Source organism: Crocodylus siamensis, chromosome 15 (assembly GCF_052110815.1).
Source record: "Crocodylus siamensis isolate JL-2025a chromosome 15, ASM5211081v1, whole genome shotgun sequence".
NCBI classification, from domain to species: Eukaryota; Metazoa; Chordata; order Crocodylia; family Crocodylidae; genus Crocodylus; species Crocodylus siamensis.
The window spans coordinates 27,364,529-27,386,606 of record NC_143409.1 but is presented as its reverse complement, the minus strand read 5'-3'; the positions used below and the strand labels follow the sequence as shown (position 1 = coordinate 27,386,606).

Sequence of the window (22,078 nt, the reverse complement as noted above, 5' to 3'; positions counted from 1 at the left end):
AGGCCATTACTTGTTTTTTGCAGTGACTGTTTATTCCTCTTTATGACAGAACATTCCAGCCCATGCACACGCCCTACCTGCCAATACACCATAACACAAGGTTGCATATTGCTGCCTCACCTCCTCACTTCAAAGACTTAGAGCTCTTTTTAGAGCAATGGAAAGTGGATGAATCAAACCATTAAAGCTAGTGATGTCAGAAGAGACTGAAGTACTTAACAGCTGTTAAATACACATTATATGGCTCAGAAAAGCTCCTCCCTGGGTTGATTTTCTGGGTGACACCCCCTTCCCAATGCTCCCAAAGGTTACAAGGGTTTAACATTTACTGTACTTTACAGGTGATCAGTTTCACTGTGTAAGAGGGAAAGTGCCAAAATACCGATGAGAACAGCTATTTAAAACAAGTCAAAAAATGCATTGGGGTCCACTGGCTTCAGGTCACTGATGGGGAATCTGGACTGGGAGTTAGATAACTATGATGCTGAGTGAGCAGCAAGGGGAGGGTAGCACAGCACAGCACCAGCTGAGCTTTAAGATTACTGCTGCAGCTTGTGTGTTCACAGCAAATCATTCAAAGCTTGGAAAAGGGAAGAGAATTCTCTACTCAAGTGCTAGAACCTGACCTGTTGGCAGAAGCTATTCAAGTCTAGGAACATTTAGTCAGGGCAATCCTGCCTTGAGCAAGAGGTTGGATTAGGTGACCTCCTGAGACCTGAAAGTAAGGCTGGACAAGACCTCCTACGATTCCAAGTCCACAAGTTAGCAAGAATCTTGTTAGGAGAAAGAATAGTCTTAGCTGCTACTATCACCAAAGATAGGAGTAGCCTGTAGCTGGCCCCTCACCAGGAATACCATGCTCTGGCTACTGAAAGTCACTGATGGCTACTTTTAAGTTAAATGGTCAGCACTACACAACTTCCTGCCTCCCTGCCCTCTAGTATCAATCAACCTTCTGTGCACACAGATAATGTTTGAGGGGTGTAGGCACACAAAATAGCAGCTGGCTCTCTTACTGTAACCTTTGTGACAAAACAAGGTGACTGGCTACAGAAGTTTTGGTCTTGTAGAACTGGTGTCTAGCCATGACTCCCACATTTTCATGTTAAGTATGGCAGTCTCTTCAGGCTAATCTTAAGTAACAGGTGTTGGTTAGAGCTGGCCCCTTGTGCATCAGCTCCAGCAACATAAATAGAATTCCAGTTGAAGAAATGGTAGTAGTGATGTTATTACGGTTAAGGGGAGAGAGCTATCTACTGCTCCCCCAGGACCACAAGGATAACCCCCTGCTTCTAGCACCTTTAAATGAGGTTTCTCCAGGCACAGTATCCTGTGAGGTAGGTCACTATTCCCAGTTTACAGATGAAGAAACTGAGACAGAGATTAGACAATTTGCTTAAAGTCATGAGTCAGCATCAGGGATAAAATTCAGGAGACACAGACACCAGCCCTCTGCATCCCACTGTTTTTCAAGAGGTCTAGGTGCAGGTTCTTACCTGTGTCCCAGCAATACTAAGTTCTGTCCAGCTCAAAGGACAAGATTTTGCTGCCAAAAGGCTCAGAAATTGGTGTGCAAGCTGCCTTTCCCATCTCAATTGCTCCATCCTTTTTTGTTACAGGAAGTTTCAGCCCTAGACGGTTCCGCTTACAGTAGCGGAAGGCAGCAGGAACAAGCAGCTTGGCTACTCTAAGCAACACCCCAATCCCCTTGAACCTCCTCTGCCCCTTCCAGTTCCCTAATTAAGCCAGGTCCTGCATAAGCTTTGACTCCAGCCTGACTCTTCCCCTACACACAAGAAACAGTTTAATTTGCACACACAGCGGGATGCTTGCTCTGCTCAGTAACCACTGGAAGGATTAAGTATGGAGACTCCAGGTATGGACAGACCTAACACAGCACTTTAAACAAGTTTAATTGAGCAGATAGATGATGCACGGTGTTACAGTGCTACAAATCAGTCAAAACCACAAGAAAAATGACTGGAAGAAATGGGAACAACTCTGAAGTGCTTTGTGGTGATACTTTAGCCAGGTGTTGCCTGCTACTGAGATCCTACAAATTAAAAGCACTTCAAAAGCTTGAATCATGTCACATGTCTGTTTATCCATGCCCTCAGCAACGCTGCAAACCCACCTAGCAGAGATGGGGTGGTTACTGACACTGGGATAGGGAGGCAGTTGCTGACAGTCTAATTATGGGACACATTCTGATCACAGAAGCAAAGACAACAGTAACACTAGCAGACCTGCAGAGAGACGACTGCTACAAGCCCAGAGAAGCATGCAGCTTCTTTCTGCTAAAACTGCCTGTGCTGTAGGTCAGGGTGAGAGCAGCCTGTGTTCTCATCCCATTTTGGATACAGTGGGCCAGCTGAGATTGCTCCTCTGAGCGATCTAGGCAGGTTTCAATCTCCCTCTGTGCACACTACATACCTGGGAAGCAGTCTATTCCCAGCCTAATGGTGCAAGGACTCCACTGGTGAGTGGATCATGTACCTGAAAGTGCATCACCTTGCCTGGAAATGGATAAGTTGGGAAAGAAAGCAGCACTGAGATTTCTGCAATGTGAGCAATCTCCTATATCTATTCCTGGTAGCAACCTTTAACTCTAGCAATCGTGTTACGCTGTGATTCCCAATCCCTCATAGACCTATCATACATAGTTAGGCACATATCCCAGCAGTGTTCCCCACTCCACTCCCTCCTAACACAACTCAAACGGTCCACTTAAAAGGTACAGGAAAACAGCTGCTACATGTGCACAGAGCAGGTAAGGACAGGCACTGCTGGAATACATGGGGCTAAGGAAACTCATTACACCTCAAAGCCCAGAGAGGGGGCAGGTGTGGTTGGGGTGTTAAGACAGACAGACAGACAGGTTCTTTCTCCCACCACTGCACTTAGCACTGCAACCTGGGAGCTGGCTGGAAGTTGGAGGGACAGGAAACAAGACTTGTTCCTTCTACAGACTGGGTGCCTGCTGCTCTAGGACTGACACCGCTTTGATGGGCAAATTTCAAGCTAACCCACACCATGGAAGTCTGCTTTGCCCAGGCCAGTTTCTATCTACTCTAAGTGGAGTTGCAGCAGGGGCGGGTGTTGTGTGAGAGATCAGAGGAGGCAGCAAGCGCGGAAGAGCAGCATTCCGTCCGGCGAGGAGACCTGCAGGGAGATGCTCTCATTGGCAGAGATGAAGAACACGGAGCCCCGGCGCAAGGTCATTTCAGATGTTGCACCGGTGGAGGTGCCCACTGCTGTCCCTTGGATCACCAGCAGGATGCTGGCAGAGTCGATGGCAGAGATGAGGTACAGCTTATTTGAGGGGATCTGCAATAGAAACACCATTTAGCTTAAATTTCAGTCTCCTGAAGGAAATGGGTTGGGGGAGAGGGGGGCACAGGGGGCACTTGAACCAGTTCTCCAAGGATCTATAGCACAGTGAATTCACTATGGAGCCTGTCCCCAAACATGGCAGGATGAGCCCTGCTGATTTCAGTTTCTTACTAATCACCATTTAACCCAGAGGTACAAGGCTCCATACAGCCCATTGCATTTGATGTGCTCTTTCCCCCTTCATCCCTGTCCTGCCTTCTTGGCACTTGGCAGCCAGAGACTACTAAGCTGCCTGTGCTGCTGAGAGCACTGCAGGACACGCAGGCAGAAAGCAAAAGCCAGCACCCCTGCTTCCAGCCATTTCTTTCCTTGATTGCCAGACAGTGGGAAAGCCCAGAAAAACCCTCTCCTCCTACCTGTTCTTCAGTATCATTGCTGTCTGGGCTGGAGCAAGTTACAGCAGCATATCAAGCATTAAGCAAGGGCAGATCCCTGCCAGGTTCAACACATCCTAATCCTCTTCTGGTAAGTGTGTGGCACCCCCTTTTGGTCACAGTGCCTGCTCTCTTCATTGGGCCTGGTCAACTTCAGACCAAGTGCATGCATGTCCTTTGCCTCTACACTCAAAGCAAGTGAAACTTACTGGGACTGGCTAGTTTTAGTGGGTCCTCACACAAGAGGCCTCTGCTGAAGCAGAAACAGGATGGGGGGGAAAGGATGCGAGGAAAAAAAAGTAGGAGCCAGAGGCACAGAAGGCAGGGCTGGCTGGATCAGCAAGTGAAGTTTGTGATGTGGGACACTAGCAGGAGTCACTTTGGCAACTGCAAACCTGTCCCAGGGAATTAATTCAGTCCCATTGCTTGATGGGATCCAGTAACACAACACAATTTGCTTAGTACTTTGCTTTTAGCTGACAGGTCTGGCATACATGTGTGAGGAAAGGGGCAAGTTGGACAGGGGCTACAGGAGCCCTACTTAAGGTTACACGAGACAGGGTGGTAAAGGGGTAAGTTCCTGATGTCTAAACTCCATGTGCATCTCCCCTCCCCACCTTGCTGTCACATTGCCCTGGGCACAAAGGATCAGGCTCTTCTCCTTGCAGAATCAGTCTGTCCTGCTCCTCTAGGGAGAATTCATCAATGAGATCTGCAGCCTGGGGCGCTGGCTCTGAAATGCTCCTGCTGGATGCACCAGGCCAAACCATCGCTTGCTCCCTGCTGCTGTTTAGCTCTGCTGCCCCTTGCACCCCCAGTCCTGGGTTCTTCTGTCACCCAATGCCCCACCCTCATCTTTGCTCACCTGTATCCTCATGACTGCAAAGTCTGGCACAGGTGGGTCGTAGAGGTAGACACAGGGATCCAGCTGGCTCTGCATAGCAGGGAAGATCTTAGCACTGCTGGATGCTGGTGTGTAGTTCAGCATTTCACACAAGGTCAGCACGTCGATGAACTTGGGAGTGAGGCCAGCACGCACTGTGTTGTCAGAGCAGGCCATGCACTCAATGCAATCTGCAGGTCACAGGGAGGAAGCTCCTGACCATCTCATAGAAGACCAGCTGCTTGAGCTCTAGCAATCTCCAAGGACTAGGACCACTCCTCCTTCCCCCCACACCCTCCTACTCTCTGCAGTGTGTGGCACAGTTGGATGACTAGCTGAGGCAGACACGAGCAATTATTTGGCCCATACACAAGTTTTCGGGACCTGCTGCAGGCCAGGTCAGCAACTCCACTTCCCCATGCAACAGCTCACCAAATCTCCCTATGTGGGATGGGCTACAGGTGGGCAGGGAGCTGGCATGGGCAGGCTGGGAGAGACCTGGAGGCAGCATGGGTGGCAGAGGGAAGGAGCTGCACAGCAGCCCTGGTGCAGACTCCAGGTCCCAATTTTCCTCACTGCTGTTGTTCATCATGGCTGGGGTGGGCAAGTCCAGAATGGATACTGCAGAGACCCCAACCCCTAGTGTGGGGTGGGCCAAGGCTGTGCACTCAGCCCAGGGCTCAGGCCCTACCCATGCTGGTCTCCATGGGACTGGGGCTAGTGGTGGTGGCAGCACCTGGAAGGAACCGCTCCCGTTGCCACCTTTGGGCTGCTCTTGTACCCCAAGGAGGGACTGAAGCTACTGCCCAGCTTCAGCGATGGTGGCTTGGGCACAGAGGAAGCGGTGGTGGTTCCTTTTGGCTGCTGTTGCTGCTAGTCCTGACTCCATGGAGACTGGCCTGGGCAAAGCCTGAGGCCCACCACATACGCACAGCCACAGCTCTGGCCCACCCCATGCAAGGGGTCAGGGTCCCTGCAACACCTGCTCCAGATGTGCTCACCCCAGCCATAGCACAGGCGGGTGGGTCTGGAGCAGTGCAGCAGCCATCCTGACCCCCTATGCAGGGTGGGGTGAGCCAGGGCTGGAGCTGTGTACTCAGTCCAGGACTTGGGTCCTGGCTGGTATCCAGGGGACTGGGACTGGGTGGCAGACTGAGCCAGGCAGAACCAATGGACCTGCTGGATACAGCCTGCAACCTGTATTTTGCCCACCCCTGGATGAAGGGAACCCCACCGCATCACTTTATTTAGGGTTGGCAAGAGGACATGGCTTCCCATGGCCGTTCAAAGAGCTGCTGTCAATCAGCTGGGTGGAGGCGCAGGTAAGCTAGCCTGAGCCTGAGCCCCAGCCTCCTTCAGATTCACAAGGAACATGTTCCAGCACAGCAGCCCTTCATCCCTGCTACATGAACATACCTAATAGAAGCTACACTGGAATTAGGCACCAAGTCAGATAGTCTGCTTCCTGCAGTGGCCAGAGCTGTGCAATTTAAGGAGAGTAAGTCATATCCAAACAGGACTGCCTCATGACTGGCTTAAGGTGAAGAACATGGTCTGCTTCTGCTAGTGCCCTAACCAGCCTCCTGGCATGACCTGGGGTTTTGATCCCTCTCAGTTAAGCAATGAGGACCATCAGTAAACACAGCAGCAATGCATTGGATAAACTGTGCTTACTGATGGTCCTCATTGCTTAACTGAGAGGGATCAAAACCCCAGGTCATGCCAGGAGGCTGGTTAGGGCACTAGCAGAGGCAGACCATGTTCTTCACCTTAAGCCAGATAAACAGCTGTTCCCACCGCAGTGTTGCAGGAGAGTGATGGCTCCCCCAAGCCCTCACAGAACATACACTCACCCCCATAGAGATAGGCGTGGGGCTCGTTGGCACCCAGGAACATGGCCTCCCCTGGGTTCAGCCTCACCACATTGAGGAAGTAAATGGAGAAGCAGCCGATGTCTCCTGGAAACTGTGAGTGCAGTTGCAGCAGCAGCTCCCCATTGCTGTCCGACGTGTCCTTCCCCTCAGCAGCTGCAGCAGGCAAAGCCCCAGAACAAAGCCACGTGAGCAACAGGCACCCTCAAGCTTAGTCCTTGCGGGTGACAAACTCCATTCTGCTGACAGCTCTCTGGCCTGGAGCAGTGCAGGGCTGCCAGACCAACAGCGCCCCCTCACACCAGGCAGGAGGTGAAGTCTTTGGGGGTGCCTAGAAGGCAGGAGGCTGGGCAGTCCCAGCCACAAGCAGCCAACATGGGGACTGACCTGCTGTTGTCTAGTGAGGGAGCTGGAACTCAGTCCCACCACACCTAGGTCTAGCCATTTCGAGAGATAAACACAAGGGGCAAGTGGCATCAGCCTCTGGCCTAGACAAGGACTGGCCTGGGCTGACTGACTCCCCACATGAAGGAAGACTGTTAGCAGCCTGTTCCCTTGTTCACTCCTCCCAGGTGCAAAGCCAGACTCCTTGACTATACCCTCCCCGCAAACTTTGGACTTTTCATCCCCTTCTCACTCCACTTCCAGAGCCCTGTACCCAGCCCCCATCCCACATATACTCCCCTCCCTCCCCAACATTTGGAGGGAACACAAGAAGTCTAACTGGGACAAGGGGTGATGGGAAGGGACAGGAACACTGTTCAGAGCCACTCTCTCAACAAGAAGAACCCCAAATACAATGATACCTAAGTGTCTCGCAACTATCTTCCCACTGATTTACCAGTGGAGAGAAGCAGCTGCCCCATGTCCCCAGCCAGGACCTACATGTGACTCCTCAGCTTCCAGGGGTAGATGGCCATCCCCTCCCTCTACTGCAGGGGCAGATTCCCCTGTTTCAGTGCGCAGGACTCAGAAGTGGCCAGTTCTCCTAGTCCTACCTCTCATCTCAGTGATAAGGAGCAGGGTAGGATTGGGTGCAAACCCATCCCAAGAAACCACAGGGGGTGCTCTCACAGCACAGACAGATCCTCCCCTGATGGAGCAGAGGATGAGAGGCAGCCTCATATAGGCCACTGAAAGAGGCTCAAGTGGCTCACCACTGTGAGAGAAGGGGCCCTTCATTACAGTGCTATAAACCTCACTCTAAACAGCCCTTGAAACTCATGGGAGACATGAGAGACCATCTTACCATGAGCCTGGAGGGAGGAGGTAGAATGGGGCTGAGCTGCGGTCTCTGCTAATTCTCTAGGTGAGACTCTAACAGCTGTGTTCCCTAGGAGGACAAAGTCCCCTGCATACTGTCCTTGCTTTTCCCCAGATACAAATACACATGCTTCTTCCACTCTGTTTATTTCTACTGGATAGACTAAACCGGACTCCCTGGCTCTGTACCCAGATGATGCTGCTACTCACTGGCCAAGTGCAGCTTTGTATTCAGTGCTGGACTCAAAGCAATTGGAAGACTTCTGCAGTGAGAACACCCCGTGGCGAGAGACCTGATACCTTCTCAGACTGGCAGAGGGAATAGCTGAAAGGCAGACATCTCTGCAAGCAAAGCTGCATAAGGACAGAGTGAGGAAAGAGAACCTCTAACTGAAGTTTGGGAAGCAAGGTCTAATACCCAGCTTGGGTAACAAGGCAAAGGTGAAGCACTCTTCTCATGAGAGATGTGGAATCTTTAATGGCCCCAGGTCAGGCAGAACTTGGGTTTAATCTCTAGCATTCTCCATGGCACATTGCCTTGCCAGGTCATGATGTTTCCCAGGGCGCACTTAGGTGGATTCTCCTGGGGGGATCTCCCTAGCACATTCCAATACATAAGATCCCAGAGAGGCAGGCAGCTTGTGCTACTATGAAGTACAGGTTTCAAGAGCTCTAACTGCCTCCCCACCAGCTTGACCACACCCCTCGCTGTGTGATAAGCTCTTCCACTCTGAGTGGCATGGCAATCTAACACAGAGCCCCCAGACTCGACCAGCTGGAGAACTCACTTCTGGAGCCTCTCTACTGGAAAAGATGAGTGAGCTGCTCCAGGATTCAGGGTGAGTTTCCTTCCGCTGCTCAGTGAGCAAGCTTTTACTAAGGGCTTCTTCATCAGCAGGAGCAGCCCAGTGATCATGCCAAGAGGACTGTATGACTCTTGTATGATGATACAAGACCTCAGCTACAGCAGAGGAAAGAATCAGGAGACCTCACAACAATCAAAGGGCACAATCATGACCTTGGAGAGGGGCTCAGAGGCTGCACAGAAGGACAAATAGGTCACAGCCAGCAGAGGAATGCCTGGGCTCTACCCAGCAGGTCATCCCCAACTCTACCTCCAACACCCCATAAGTGACCTGGTATGAGCCAGCAGGTACAGCTAGGTACTTCTCATGGGTTGCAAGCAGGGGGTGGAGGATGAGCTTGGCAGTAGCTATTGCCCTCCCTCCTACCCACTCCAGAAGATTAGCTCTGCTCCAAGCTGTTGCCTGCCCACCCCCACCCAAGCCATGGCATCTCCCTGTCCCTTTCCCAGTCTAGGGCAGTGATGGACATCTTGGCTCCTGGGGATGCTGCCTTCAACAGAAAGCTGCCACCTCTAGGCCTCTGTGCCCTGTCCCTACAGGTCTTCCATGCCTTGGGTCAAAGCCCCAGGGAGTAGAACACACCTTCCTGGGAAATCCTCTTCACCAGCAGATTCAGTTGGTCTACAAAAAACTTCTTCTCACTCTTCATCATCCTGGTGAAACAGATGCGCAGGGCAGCAGACACTCCCCGAGGATCATCATTCACACTGCGCTCCAGCTGCTCTGCCGCCACGTCGCCTATCAGCGCCCGGAACTCTGGGACATCTGCAACCCAACCAGGCGTTCACCATAAGCCAGGAAGGGGAGGGGTCACCCACCACCCAGGTGCGGCTCCCCTCACCCCCGCTCCTGCCTGACTCGCACTCCCCACAGGAGCCGAGCTGTTAATACTGACAGGAGACCAGCTTCTGTGCTCTCTATATTGCATTTCACTAGGAGCTGCACATGGGTCATGCACCATGGTTTGACCCCCAGCCCCACCCGTATTATGTTGTGGTGTGTGGCCTTCCCCCTCAGGCCGTTCACTCACCAGCAACCAAAAGCAGCTGCTTGGAACAAAATGGAGAATCCTATCCAAACCCTGTACAAGTGGGTTGAGAGTCAGGCCACCGGAATGAACTGATGGATCTGATCTCTCCTCCTTCTCAGATTCTGAATGCCTTCAATCCCTCCAGCTCTGCTCCCTCTCCCCCCACCCCACCACTGCCCATCCTCCAACCCAGCATGCAGGTCCCCTTCAGCAGTGCCACCTGGTTCTTACTCTGCAAAAAAGCCACAATTTCTTGGACAGGCCGGAAGCCGCACATGCCCTGGAAAGGGGTCAGTGCAATGGCCATTTCTGGCTTGTGATTGGCATCTGGATAGTGATCAGGAAACTGGGCATGGAGCTTCCCTGCCAGATCCTACAGAGGGGAGAAGAGCACAGATGAGTCCTAACCAGAACAATCCACCCCCCTGGCTTGCATGATAAGGGGCTGCGGATACAGCAACAGCAATGACAAAATGGATTACATGAACATGGGTAGGTCTTTTTTTAAAAGGACTCAGCCTTCTAAGAATTCGTACTCCCTAGGCTCACTCACTGGATGATCCTCACAGATGAAGTGCATCCAGCTTCATGCCAGCTTTCAATCTGTTTGCCCACTAGACTTTAGAGCTCTGCCTTCACTCACTGATACCTCCTCTGCCTGGTGGAACAGCCACTGTCACTACGCTCCAGCCTGTTGCCAACATAGTTAAACACACAAGACTCTCCTGAAATGCAAGAGCAGTCAGCAGAGATGCCAGCCGGTTGTCGATGCAGCCACCTCAAGAAGATCTGAGATACAACAGCATGTTAGCATGGACTGATTTATTCATCCTCGTTAATTCTGTGATGCAGCTCCTGTTCTTCTGAATATGCAGGTTTCCCTTGCTAGTAGGCAGTGACACCTGCTGTCCTCTACTGAATTACCAGTGAGGTGATTCCCTTATTGAATTTCACATTCCCAACCCATACCAAAACAAACAAACAAACAAAATCTAACAAGACTGCTCCAAACTCATCAAGAACTCCCAGCCACACTGCCAGGGACTCTTCCATGTGTTGTTTAGAGCTCTTTCCTCCCCATAAAATGGATCTAAAGGAAACATCTCTAGACTGAAGTTCAAGCATTAGGACACAACATAGAATGATTTAAGGTATCAGTACTATAAAGCATTTAAACTGTTCCTTGCTGAACTTCAAGCTAAGGAGTCAGGCAGTGATGTGACACTGACCAGTTGATTCAGACCTAGAGTTCGGGAATTTTGTATAAGGAACCTCTGAAAAGGAAGTAAATAAAAATGGAAACCATTTCACTGACTAAAACTCTTTGGTTTTGGACATGCATAGATGGTGCACTCTGATCAAACTGCTCTAAGCCAATGCAATTCACAGATCTACAGAGCAGCAAGGTGTAGAGGAGCACCGCCAGAGCCAGAACTGAGCTTAATGCTCTGTATACAAGTTATAACATTTAGGTCTGCTCAAGCAAAGATTTTCAGGTGACTGATGCTGAGGCAGACACCTGTTTCTCACTCTTAAATTATCCCAGACGGGCTGTTCAGCTCCAACCTTTAATGTCAGTTCTACTCTGGGCAAAGGACAGAATACATGCTCTACTGATAAGTGCTCCCATTGCTCTTAGTCACATAGATAGCCATGCAAATGTTTTTGCCCCTAAAAGCCAAGGCAGAAGTTCCTGTACTGAGTTGGGGATTCCCAGAGGTGGCTAAGCAGTGTGTCCTCCTCAGCAGGGTATGTCAGGAGAACCAGTGAAAGCACCTTCCTTTTAGCATGGGTGACCTTACAGGGATCCTGGTTTTCTCATTAAAAACCACAAGTCTGCCTTTTTCTGTGATTAAAATCAAATGTCACTATTAGGGGTACACTGATAAAGATTTATTTGGCTGATACCGATGGCCTGTTATTAAAACAACCATATTGGCCAATACTGATCCAACAGCTGATATGAAGCCTGGCAGCTTGGAGAGCAGCATCCAGCTGGTAAGTCTGTGAGGAGGGTAGGGGCTGCCCAGCCAGGACAGGGTGGGGGATGGAGGCTCATTGGAGTGGGGGTGGGGGGAGGGAGGGCAGCTGCTTACTGCTGAATGCACCCCCAGGGAAAAATGGGTGGCATGTACCCCCCGGATTTGTGCAAAGTGCAAGGACAGGCTGCCTGCTGCAGGCTTGGGGCCAAGGGACTATGCCAGTGTCTTCCCATCATGCACTGGGCTAGGGCTGTGTTTGGGGTGGGTGGGGGCAGAGCAGGTGGTAGCGTTGGGAGGGGAAGGCTATTGGCTGGGCTACAGCCACCCCAAAATTCGCTGTAGCCCTCCCTCCCAGTGCCACCACTGTCTACCTTGAGCGCAACCCTAGTCCAGCCCCCTGCCAGGAAGAGGCCAGCACAACCTTGGCTGAGCCCACACCAGGCAGCTCACCCACACCATGTGCACAAATCCAGGGGGGCACATGTTGCTGCATGCAGCCCTGGTGAAGGCATGGAGGGCATGGAGCCACCCCCTTTCCCTGCCCTCCCGTGCCCCCCCAATGAGCCACCTGCATAGCTCCATCCTGAGCCTCATCCCACCCCAACCGCACCCCTCAGACAAACCCCCATAGCTCCATCCTATGCCCCACTATGCTCTGGCTGGGCAGCGCCTGCCCCTGCCCCACTCTCTCTTTCACTGTGGAGGCCTGTATCTGCCCCCTACATGCCCCTTCCCCCCCACAGACTTATCAGCTGGATGCTACTCTCCAAGCTGCCATGCTGCATTCCTGGCTGCATGCACGCTACAGCTGCGTACATGCACATGTCATTTATTGGTGACATTTTTGGCTACACTGGCCAAGAAAGCTGATTGCCAATAATGTCAATTTTCCTTTTATTTGTGCCGATCTGATAGGGACTGATATATCAGTGCATTTCTTGTCGCTATATATACAAGTATGGGTTGAACACAATGTTTAATTGCTATATTTACAATTTTAAAGCAATTTGGAAGCCTATCAGTGACTCAATCACTATAATAAAATACATTCGAAATATCTATACATTTTGGCATTTGATTTTGGGTTCATCATGGAAAATCAGAGCTCCCCTTTCCCCCTTTGTTCACCAGGCTGCAGGTCTAGCTGCGGCTGTCCCCACTGCTTTGTGGCGCTGGGGAGCCCTGATATGTCAGTGCCCTTCATTCCCCACCCACAATCCCCTCAGTAGCACTGGAGCCCTGGGTGCCGCCTGTCACAGGCAGCAGTGGCGGTGGCTGCTGCAGCCAGAGTGGAGCACACAGAGTCTCCCCTCCCTGCCCCATAAGGCCAGCATGTCTGGTATGGAGCCTGTGGGGGAACATATGTGGGCTGGTGGCTGTGAGCTGGGGGCTCCCTGCCCCCTCCCCCCAACCTCAGGGCCTTCTGCAGCCCAATGGGCAGAACCCAGCATGGCAGGGCAGAGCAGGGTGGGGAGGCTTGGTACTGCTGCTGGGAGTCCTGCGCCTCCATGGTGAAGCACCTGCTGTCTACCCAGCAGCAACAGGGGGCACAATTTTCTTAAAGGGAGAAAACCTGCTCTTTTTTCTACGGCAAATGGAAAACCTGCATCCCTGTTTATAATACAGGACCAACCTACTCAAGGGACCACATACTGTACATTCTGTCCTAGCCACAGAGATCAGTGGAGGAAAGACTACTGAATCATCTTCATAGGACAGATTAGTTTCCTCTAAAGATCCATAGCCAGCTCAAGGTCCTCCCTCCACTCGTTACAGCATGAGTGTGGCACTCATCTGAGCACTAGCACTTGTTGTCCAAGAGACCTTAGGATGGCACAGGCATGGCGGTTGCTTTCATTTCTGCACAGGTGTCAGAGTAAGATAGGTTTTCAGTAATGCTCTGCTATGTGCTCGGTAGCATCTAGACATAGAAGATAACAGCTGGTGGCAGGTAAGTTACTGCTGGACATGGTTATGCCTGAGGCCCCCAAAGTCTCCACTATGTCAGGAAGCAAGGCTGAGCTCTGCAGTATGGCCTATACCTGGAACATCCCCAGAGAAGCTATCCTAGAATTGTGACCCTCAAAGGAATTACAAACTGTATCCTACCTTGTTGGGATGAGCCTGGATGGACAGGGCCATGTTAACTGACAGCACTTTAAACAGGAAAGGCAGCTGGCCCTGGAAGGTGTCTTTGACCTTGGACCCCAGGCACCCTGGATTATCTGCTATCCATTGTCCTAGGGTCTTTTGGGGTATTCGATTATCCAGAATAATGGCATCGCCTTTGGGGTGAGCTCCCATCCAGAGCTGCAAGGGGAGGGAGAGAAGACATAACCATTAACATCTCCATGGCAGCTCTCCAGAGGTAGGAGGATAAATTAGCAGGTTAATGGCAATAGGAGGGGAGGCAGAATGGTCTGAGACAGGATTTTGTCATCCTCAGCATCCTGGTGCACTCCGACTCAATATGCATCCACATCCTCCCAGCACATCTCATCTTCCACTCTGCCTACTTGGTGCCAACTATGATGGTTTCCTCATTTTCTAGCTGGGATTGAAATACCCAGGCCCGACTGCTAGGCTCATCTTGCCAGCTGCCGCACTCAACTCAGCACTTTTCAAAACCTAGGAAATGCTATGCTGGATCAGAACACAGCTCAGAAGATGGAGTGCCCTGCCTCCAGCAGTGGCCGACACAATGCCTTCTCTCTGTGTAGCATGTCACTATTCTGCTGCATTAAGCCACAAAAGAAGTTTTCTAAATTCCTTCCTGACCCCAGCTGGCAATCGGTTCATACCTCGAAGCACGAGGACTGGCAGTTTTATGTTGTCTGCATCCTCGCCCGTTTCACTGCAGATGAAAGTCACATTCATAACAGCTGTATTTATATAAAAGAAAGGAACCAGGTTTTGGCGTCTAACAGGATGGTGGGCAAGGGTGGAAGTGGCCAAGTCTGGGGTTGTAGGTGCCCCCCAGAAAAAAAGGCAAGGGGATGGGGAGGGAACACAAGGCTTACCTCAGCATATGGCTGATCTGGTGCTATCTGCACCAGAGGGTCACTGCTAGCCAGCAGCTTAGCCACTTCACTGTCCAGGCCAATCTTTCCCCAGGCATATTTCTGCACAGGGCAGGAGAGGGGAAACACTGTGAAAAAAGGCACAAGAACAAAAGGTCACTTTTAAAACAGCTTGCCATCTGTATAGCTGCCCTTTTCCCCAACATAAAACTCCTGGGTGACCACCTCCTCCATACTGCTACCCTCCAAAATGGTGTTGGTTCACCCACCCCTCTCCCCAGCCCACTCGCATTCCTCATCTTTCGGGCATTCTATCAAACACAAGTGCCTCGCCTCTCTCACTACAAAAAGATGCTGCATTTGTCCCAGGATAAACCATTTTATACCAGGACAAAGTGCAACTGTTTAGATGTTCATGTCCATTGCCTCAGGACAAATCCTAAAAAGTTTCATGAGATAAGAAGTACTAACAGTTTGTCCCAAGACATCTGAAAAGCACATCTGAATGGTTATCCTGAGTGCACCATTGGATCAATGGCAGCAAAGTAGCACTGCCGTCATCATGCTAACCCCCGATTAGCAGGGTCATAGGTACACATGACAATCCCAGGACTCCTCTGTTCCAGGAGAAATACAACATCTGTTCCTAGCTTCAGTCTCTGCCCAACCCCTTCTCTATCCTCAATCCTAACTCATCCTCGCATTCTTTCCCCACACTCGCACTCTCTCCCAGGCTGTTTTTCCTGCTCAAGTCAGCATTCCTCTTTCATTCCTCAAACTGCCTTCCCTGCCTGAAAACCTGCTTTCATTAAAAATAATAGCTCACTGAACAAAAAGTGATGGATTGCCATTTTTATAGTACAGTAACCCTTAGAGGCCTCACTATCCAGGTGCTGTACATCCTAAGAAAGGGCCTGTACCCAGGAAACCTGGACTGTCAGTATGGGCCTGAAGTGTCCACAATGTCCAATTCTGACATCATACACCTCAGAGTAGCAACAACATGCTTTGCCAAGCAGCACATTTTGGCTCCATTGAACAACAAACACTTCTATTGTCCTCCCAGGGCAGCTCCACGCAGTCTAGCTGCAACCTACACTCTTTGGTTAAGTCCCAGCCAGCCGAGCTCTGCCACTCAGAGACCAATGTGTTTCAACAGAAACCAGTTTCAATTTAGGTCCCAGCAAAGATGTGTGCCTAGTGCAAGATGTTCAGTCTCCAGCCCAAGTCTTCTCCCTCCTGCATTTAAAGTTGCTCTGTAGCATCATCTCATGCCACCTGCCTCCTGCTTACCCCCGAGTCAGGCCTGATGATGCAAATATGTACTGACCTCCCTTACTGCTGCAGGCTGCTATGGGGAAACTGATTCCACTCTACCTCATGCATCAGTTTACTTGCTGCTTGTGGAGTCTTTACTCTTCAGATCAAGTGCCGCATGCAGGACTAACTGAAACTGTGGTCCTAGACTTAGGAAAGCTTAGGCAGCAAAGCAAGAACCTTGACCAGAGGTTCTCTTCCAGCCCTGTTTTTCTATGATTCTGTGATTAGTAAAGTGCTCATATAGGCTCTAGTATCACTAGCAGGTCTCAAAAACACTACCTGCCTGTGCTGGACATTACAGTTTCCCTACCGAGCAGGGGAGTGAAGGATGAGGCGAGTGGACCGGGGTGCAGGGGTCATGCACTGGTGCACTTGCATCCCCTGTCCAACTCCTGCTCCACCCAAAGCATAAAAACCAACTGCCCAGCAGCAGCATTTCTAGCCAGGCAGGGTGAGGGAGTCAGCTGACTTTACAGCTCATCACAATCTGCCTGACTCCTCCCAAACTCTTCATTCACCCCCCAGGTGTTAAGGACCCTCTTTTCTCCACATGGTCCTGATGCTGCACCCGCCTAGCTGGCCCTTCTTCTGCAATCCCTGGTTCCGGCAGCTGCTCCTGGTAAGGAAGCTCCGGTTTCACAGCCCGGCAGACTACTATGAGCTCACCTCAGCGAACCGCGATTTGGTTTTGCTTCAGATTAAGCAGGCCCCCGCAGCCGCGGGCCCCGAGCCTGTCCCCTAGGCTTCTTCCTCGCCCGCTGCACCCTGCTTCCCAAAGCCCCACATCCGCCCGGGGCCAGGCCGGCCGCAGGCTCGAGCAGCGCGTTTCAGGGGGTCGCAAGAACACACGAACTTTAAAAAATGGATTCTCCTTTAAAGAAGAAAAACGTGGGAGCCGCGGCTTCCCCCTGCAGGGGGCAGAGCTGCAGCCTGGGCCCCCCGCGCTGGGGGCAGCGGTCGGGAGCGCGGCGAGCGATGGGCACAAGCGAGTGCTGGGACTGACGGGCTGAGCCGCTGGCTCCGAGCAGGCGGCGGCCGAGGATGGCACCACGCGCGAGGCCGGGCAGGAGCGCAGGGCGCCGCCTGCTCAACCCCCCGCGCCCGCAGCTCCGGCGGAACCCGGCCCACCCCGTCGCCCCAGGCGCGCTCACCTCGCAGCTCCGCCATGGCTCTCGCAGCTCTGCACGGTCCGACCCTTCCCCAGCTATCCCGGCCGGGCGCTGCACGCCGGGAAAGGTAGTTCCGACCCCCCGCGAGGAGGGGCGGGGCGGATGACGTAACGCGCTCTCACCTGGCCCCGCCCCCGGAGTGAAGCGGCCGCGCTTTCCCGCCGCGCGTGCATTCAGGCGAACCCAACCGCTGAGCTCACAACACTGCTTGTCACGTGATAGAGGGGAGCGGCGGTCCCGCTCTCCTGTTCCGGGTGAGCGGCGCGCAGGCGCGGTGGTCCTCCCGGAAGTCAGAAGCGGGACGGGCGGAGCTGGGCAGTGCTGTGGGGTGCGTAGGGACGCTGCTGCCATGTCGGGCTTCGACACCAACCCGTTCGCCGATCCCATGGACGTGAACCCCTTCCAGGTGGGCGCGGGCCGGCCGGGGTGGCTGTTAGCGGCCCGTGCGCGAGGCGGCGCCGCAGCCTCCAGCCCCGCGGCTGAGACGTGGCTCTGAGTGAGTGGCTGCCGGCCAATGGCGGGGCCGCTCCGGCCCTGCCTGTCCAATCAGGGGCGAGGGAGGCGGGACGGAGGGGCAGTCGGAGCGCCCCAGTCCTGTTTGCGGGGGGCGCTCCTCTGGCCTCTCGCCCCGTAGAGAGCGTGAACTCTGCCCGGCTCCTGGAGCCTCTGGCCTGGGCCCAGAGCCGGTGCTGGGGTATGCACTGAGGAGCCGCCCGGCTCGCCTATCCTGTGCGACTCCCGTTGGGCTTCTCTCCGTTGGGTGTGAGCGGTTTGGGAGCGCCCCCTCCCCCCCGTGAGCCTGAGTAAAGAAAGCGGTGTAAGGAGAACCCCTCACCAGACAGCAGCAATGATGATGCCTTCCCGCCACAGCTTCAGTCCTGAGCAGAGCCAGCCTAAGGGAGAGCTGGTGAAATTTGCCCACGATCGCATTGGAAGCTGAACTGGAGTCCAGGGTGTGAACTGCAAGATCTTCCTTCCTGTCTTATTTTCTTGTGGCCTTGCTCTCCTTCAAGGATGATCATGGTCACCCAAGTGGCAAGGGTCCAAATCATTTGAGCAGCTATTTCTATCTCTAGGTTGATGAGCTGGCTGTGCCACAAGGTGTCTGGTCAAGTACTCCTGCTTACGGTCACCTGCCATCACATGGAAATATGGTTCATGACTGGTTAAGTCCCAGTGTGGGTGCTGTGCAAGTTATTCTCCCTTTGCTTTTACTATTTCTAGCCTGCAGTGCACGCACCAGTGCAAAGTGGGTGGAGAATTGGGCTCCTAGTGAGCTTGTAAGTGAACAGGAGTTAGAGAATGGTGCAGTGCATCTTGTAATAGGGTCAAGGGTGTAAAACTAAAACAAGCATAATCCCAGCTGTCTGTTTGATGTGGTCACCATAAATAGTTTCCTGTGACAGGCATAGTAAATGTGCATACCGTGCTCCCAGGTCTAACTGAATGTTTCTGTCTGCATATCTCACGTTGACAAGTGAGTGGGAATGTCTGGTATTAATGACCTGGGTCATTTACTGCAACAAAGCATACAGGAGGCTATAGGAAAGGTCAGTGGTGCTCCTATACTATGATATAGATAAGATATAGATAGGATCTGGTTTGAGTCATGGGCCCAGCTTGCTAATTGGGCACTGCCATTTTTGTGATGCTTGCGCTGCAAGGGGAGGGAGGTGCTCTGCAGAAACCCAAGAAGCCAGAGCCCCACGGGACTGCTATACAAGCTTTTAAGCACAGGGGTCAAGTGTGAAGCCCCTCTCTGGCTCCAGCACAGCGCGGGCAGGGGAGGAGTGAGGGAAGAAGTGGTGAAACCTTGTTGGGGGCTCCAGCTTGCTTGGGAGGAAGCAATTGCAGAAGGCACTGGGTTGTGACTCCCACTGTGGAATGAGGAGCCCCCACTTCAGGCACATGGAGAGAGGTGGTTTCAGCCATGTCTGAGCCAGAGAGTGGCTCTGCAGATGAATGCCTGCCCAGTGCCCCTCTGCAGTGCAGGAGCTGTGATGCCACAGCCCCTCACTGTTCCACTCCTTCCATTGTGTGCTGCAGCTGTAATCCAGCCAGGGGCTCTGCATCGGGGCACTGCCAGGGCAGACCTCTCCTCAACCTGCTGTGGGACACCAGCTTCTCTCCTTCTTGCTGCTCTAAGCACACCCAAATCACATTTTTCATAAAAATCATTTAATTTAATGATTTTCATGAAAAATGCAAAATTGATTTAGGCTAGGCCCTAGGTACAGAAGAATGCAGAGACTACTGGTTTGCTTCTCAGTCTGTGTTTGTGTGTGCAGTGGTACATGCTGTAGGGGACCTCAGCCTACGGAATTAAATGGTGAACCTAGCAGAAACTTGTTTTCTGGTAGTTCAGAGGAGGGGTTTCTTTCTAAAGTAAATAAATTCCTATTTACTCCCTGGATTCCTCCTCTTCTGAATTCCTATCTGTGTCTGTGGCCTTGAAAAATGCATTTACTGACTTAAGGTGTTGGTAGGTTACTCCTGGAATAGCCCTTTAAGCTTGAATAAACTGTCTGTAGGTGGGAAGATCAGCACTTAATACTTCACATTTCAGAAACACATTGGTGTTGGAAACTGCTGCTTGGTGTGTATCGTCTTACCTTGTGGTGAATTTTTATGATATTGCAGTTTGTTAAGGTAGCAATCATTCCAATCTTAATATCAACACATTGTGATCTTCATTATAAAACATTGACAGGAAAAATATCACTTGAGTATCAAGTGAAGTGCTTGAAATACAAAACAGAAATGCTACCTGGGATGTTTGAGAACTAAAAGATCATTAGTTTAGATTTGTGTTACCTTTCTTTGGCACCTCTAGGCCCCTGTGTAGATATCATTTTTGTCAAGCTGCGAAGTTGTTTGCATGGCAAAAAAAGAGCTATGGGGAGCCACACTGTCACACATTCCTTGGCTGGATTGTGACAGAAGGCATGCTATCCAGACAGAAGGCGATATAGAGAGATGACGCTCCATAGCTGTCGGTACCCAAGGGAGCCATCCTAAAAGCTCATGTAAAGGCTTGTGAGCCCTTTAAAGTTCCAGGGCTGCCTGCAGCTTAGGATCTTGGAAAACTGCAGTCTGGTATTCTAGGATCCTGGGTTGCAGGTGAGCTCCTTAAAGGTCCTGATGCTCCTATGGCTCAGCATCTCAGAGCACCAATGCCACATGCTCCAGGATCCCTGGCTGCATGCTCTGGAGCATTCCCAGCCTACCTGCAGTCTTGGATCTTGGACCCTCACTCCCAGATCCTGGGCTAAAGGTTCCAGGAGCTGTAAGGAGCCTGCCTGCAGCATGGGATCCCGGAGGTGCCCCTAGGAGGGGTCAAGGTCCAGGGGAAAGGTCCTCCTTCCACACTGGTTCTCTGCAAGGGCTCAGAGGCATTCCTCTTGCACAAGACCAGTGTCATCATGACTCACTGATCCGTGACTAGTGACAGTAGCTAGGGCTGTGAGCACAGCCCTGATTGGCCAGCAGGTGAGCAAGTGGAGAGTGTATCCTCTCCCTGCAGGCAATTGCAAACTGTGTTTGACAGCCCTGGTGGAGGGTGAAGAGGGGGAGCAGTGTACCCTGGGATGCTGGAAGACCCAAGAAAGCATTGTTACCTGATTTGTAACATGCCACACATTCGAATTTAGTTCATGCATATCAGACTTTAAAGATGTTCTACATTTAACAGGTAACATCTTTGGAGCTCATTCACCATTTTTGAGGCTCTTGACATTTTACTTGGGTGATAAATTGCTTGAACATATGTCATGTTGTAATTAATTGCACAATTAACATGTTAGTCATGTGATAAATATAACATCTGCCGGGGGCCCTAGTAGTTTACAAATATGTCTCGTAATCTGCTCCTTGAATACTTTAGTATGTAAATAGTCAGTTAGTTTGTGCATACTAATACTGCCACTGGATCTTACAAACCAGGGCTGTGCTTGCGTGTTACTCATTGTTCAAACAAAAAGATTAAATGCAATGTAGTACCAAGTAACTCTAGTATGATGATCTTCTGTTGGTCCTTTTTTTAAAAGATCCTTGAAAAACAGGTCAGAATAGGAAATGAAAGGTGTATGCATGTGTATTGGATGTTTGTCCTGACCAGAAGAATGCTGAATAGATTCTAACATTCCTTCTCTTGCTGCCAACAGAGAGAACTTCAATTGTCTGGTTTTTCAATGGGATTTTTATTCATTCATTTTAAGGCTCCTGTCAGGGAGGGTGGAAAGAGTAACTATTTTACTTGAATAGTATAATTTGAAGCCCATATGTACTCCAGTCAATAGGCTCAGGGTGGGGCTAGAGGGCATCCTGTTTGCTTGTCCACAGGCAGCCAAGCCTTGTGATTGAATTGTCTGATAAGAGAATGAGCTTTTCTCAATTTTAAGTCCGTATCATGTGACAGTAGGGAAGAATAAGTCGCTTGCTTCCAATGCTGGACAAAAAGCTGTATTGGCATAAGGAAAATAGTTTCGCACTTGAGTTTGAATCTTCTGCCTGCAGCCTTCTCCAGCTCTCATCAACATAACTTCTTTTTCCAGATCTGATGAAACCGCATAGATAGCCTTACAGTCACAGATAGGGTTATCTAATATAATTTTTTTGCATTCTGCACTTAATACTTCACATTTCTGTGAACTTTCTGTTTTGGGGTTTTCTTTGACATCCTTGTTCCTTGAGCATGCGACTTTCATTTGGTTTTGGTTTTGCTTTGTCCTTGCTTTAGTTTAATTTAAACTCCTATTGCCACCTGCAGTCTGAGATGGTTAGAAGATCTACATAATTAACTTTGAATTCAAAGAAAAAAGTTAATATTTGGTCTCTGTAGACATAATGCAACTGAAATCTAGGTCTGGTCTAGCAGAACAGCACCCATCTAGTCTGGCAATCTGATG

At 51.1% G+C, this 22,078-nt stretch overlaps 2 protein-coding genes across 5 annotated transcripts in view; one reads left to right on the top strand and one right to left on the bottom strand.

Annotated features, from left to right (window-relative positions):
• Positions 1 to 10: 10 nt before the first annotated feature.
• Positions 11 to 17,424, bottom strand: MPI (mannose phosphate isomerase). Of its 3 annotated transcripts, none has more exons than XM_090029956.1 (8): positions 17,294 to 17,424; positions 14,683 to 14,810; positions 13,772 to 13,972; positions 9,912 to 10,053; positions 9,233 to 9,415; positions 6,504 to 6,677; positions 4,633 to 4,841; positions 11 to 3,327 (listed from the first exon to the last, which is right to left on the bottom strand). In XM_090029956.1, exons 3-8 carry the CDS (start codon positions 13,964 to 13,966, stop codon positions 3,112 to 3,114), a joined length of 1,119 nt encoding a protein of 372 aa, XP_089886082.1. In that variant the 5' UTR covers positions 13,967 to 13,972; positions 14,683 to 14,810; positions 17,294 to 17,424; the 3' UTR covers positions 11 to 3,111. The 3 variants fall into 3 exon arrangements, with proteins under 3 accessions (XP_089886082.1, XP_089886083.1, XP_089886084.1); XM_090029957.1 differs by lacking the exon at positions 17,294 to 17,424 and adding an exon at positions 17,154 to 17,283; XM_090029958.1 differs by lacking the exon at positions 17,294 to 17,424 and adding an exon at positions 16,669 to 16,807.
• SCAMP2 (secretory carrier membrane protein 2) overlaps positions 16,897 to 22,078 on the top strand; it is a 26,313-nt gene continuing 21,131 nt past the window's right edge. The window contains exon 1 of one of the 2 annotated variants that reach the window (XM_090029959.1): positions 16,897 to 17,238. In XM_090029959.1, coding sequence (XP_089886085.1) covers positions 17,044 to 17,238 — 195 coding nt within the window. In that variant the 5' untranslated portion in view covers positions 16,897 to 17,043. Of the gene's footprint in view, positions 17,239 to 17,420; positions 17,578 to 22,078 lie in introns of those variants that run through there. The other variant, XM_090029960.1, reaches the window with a different exon arrangement.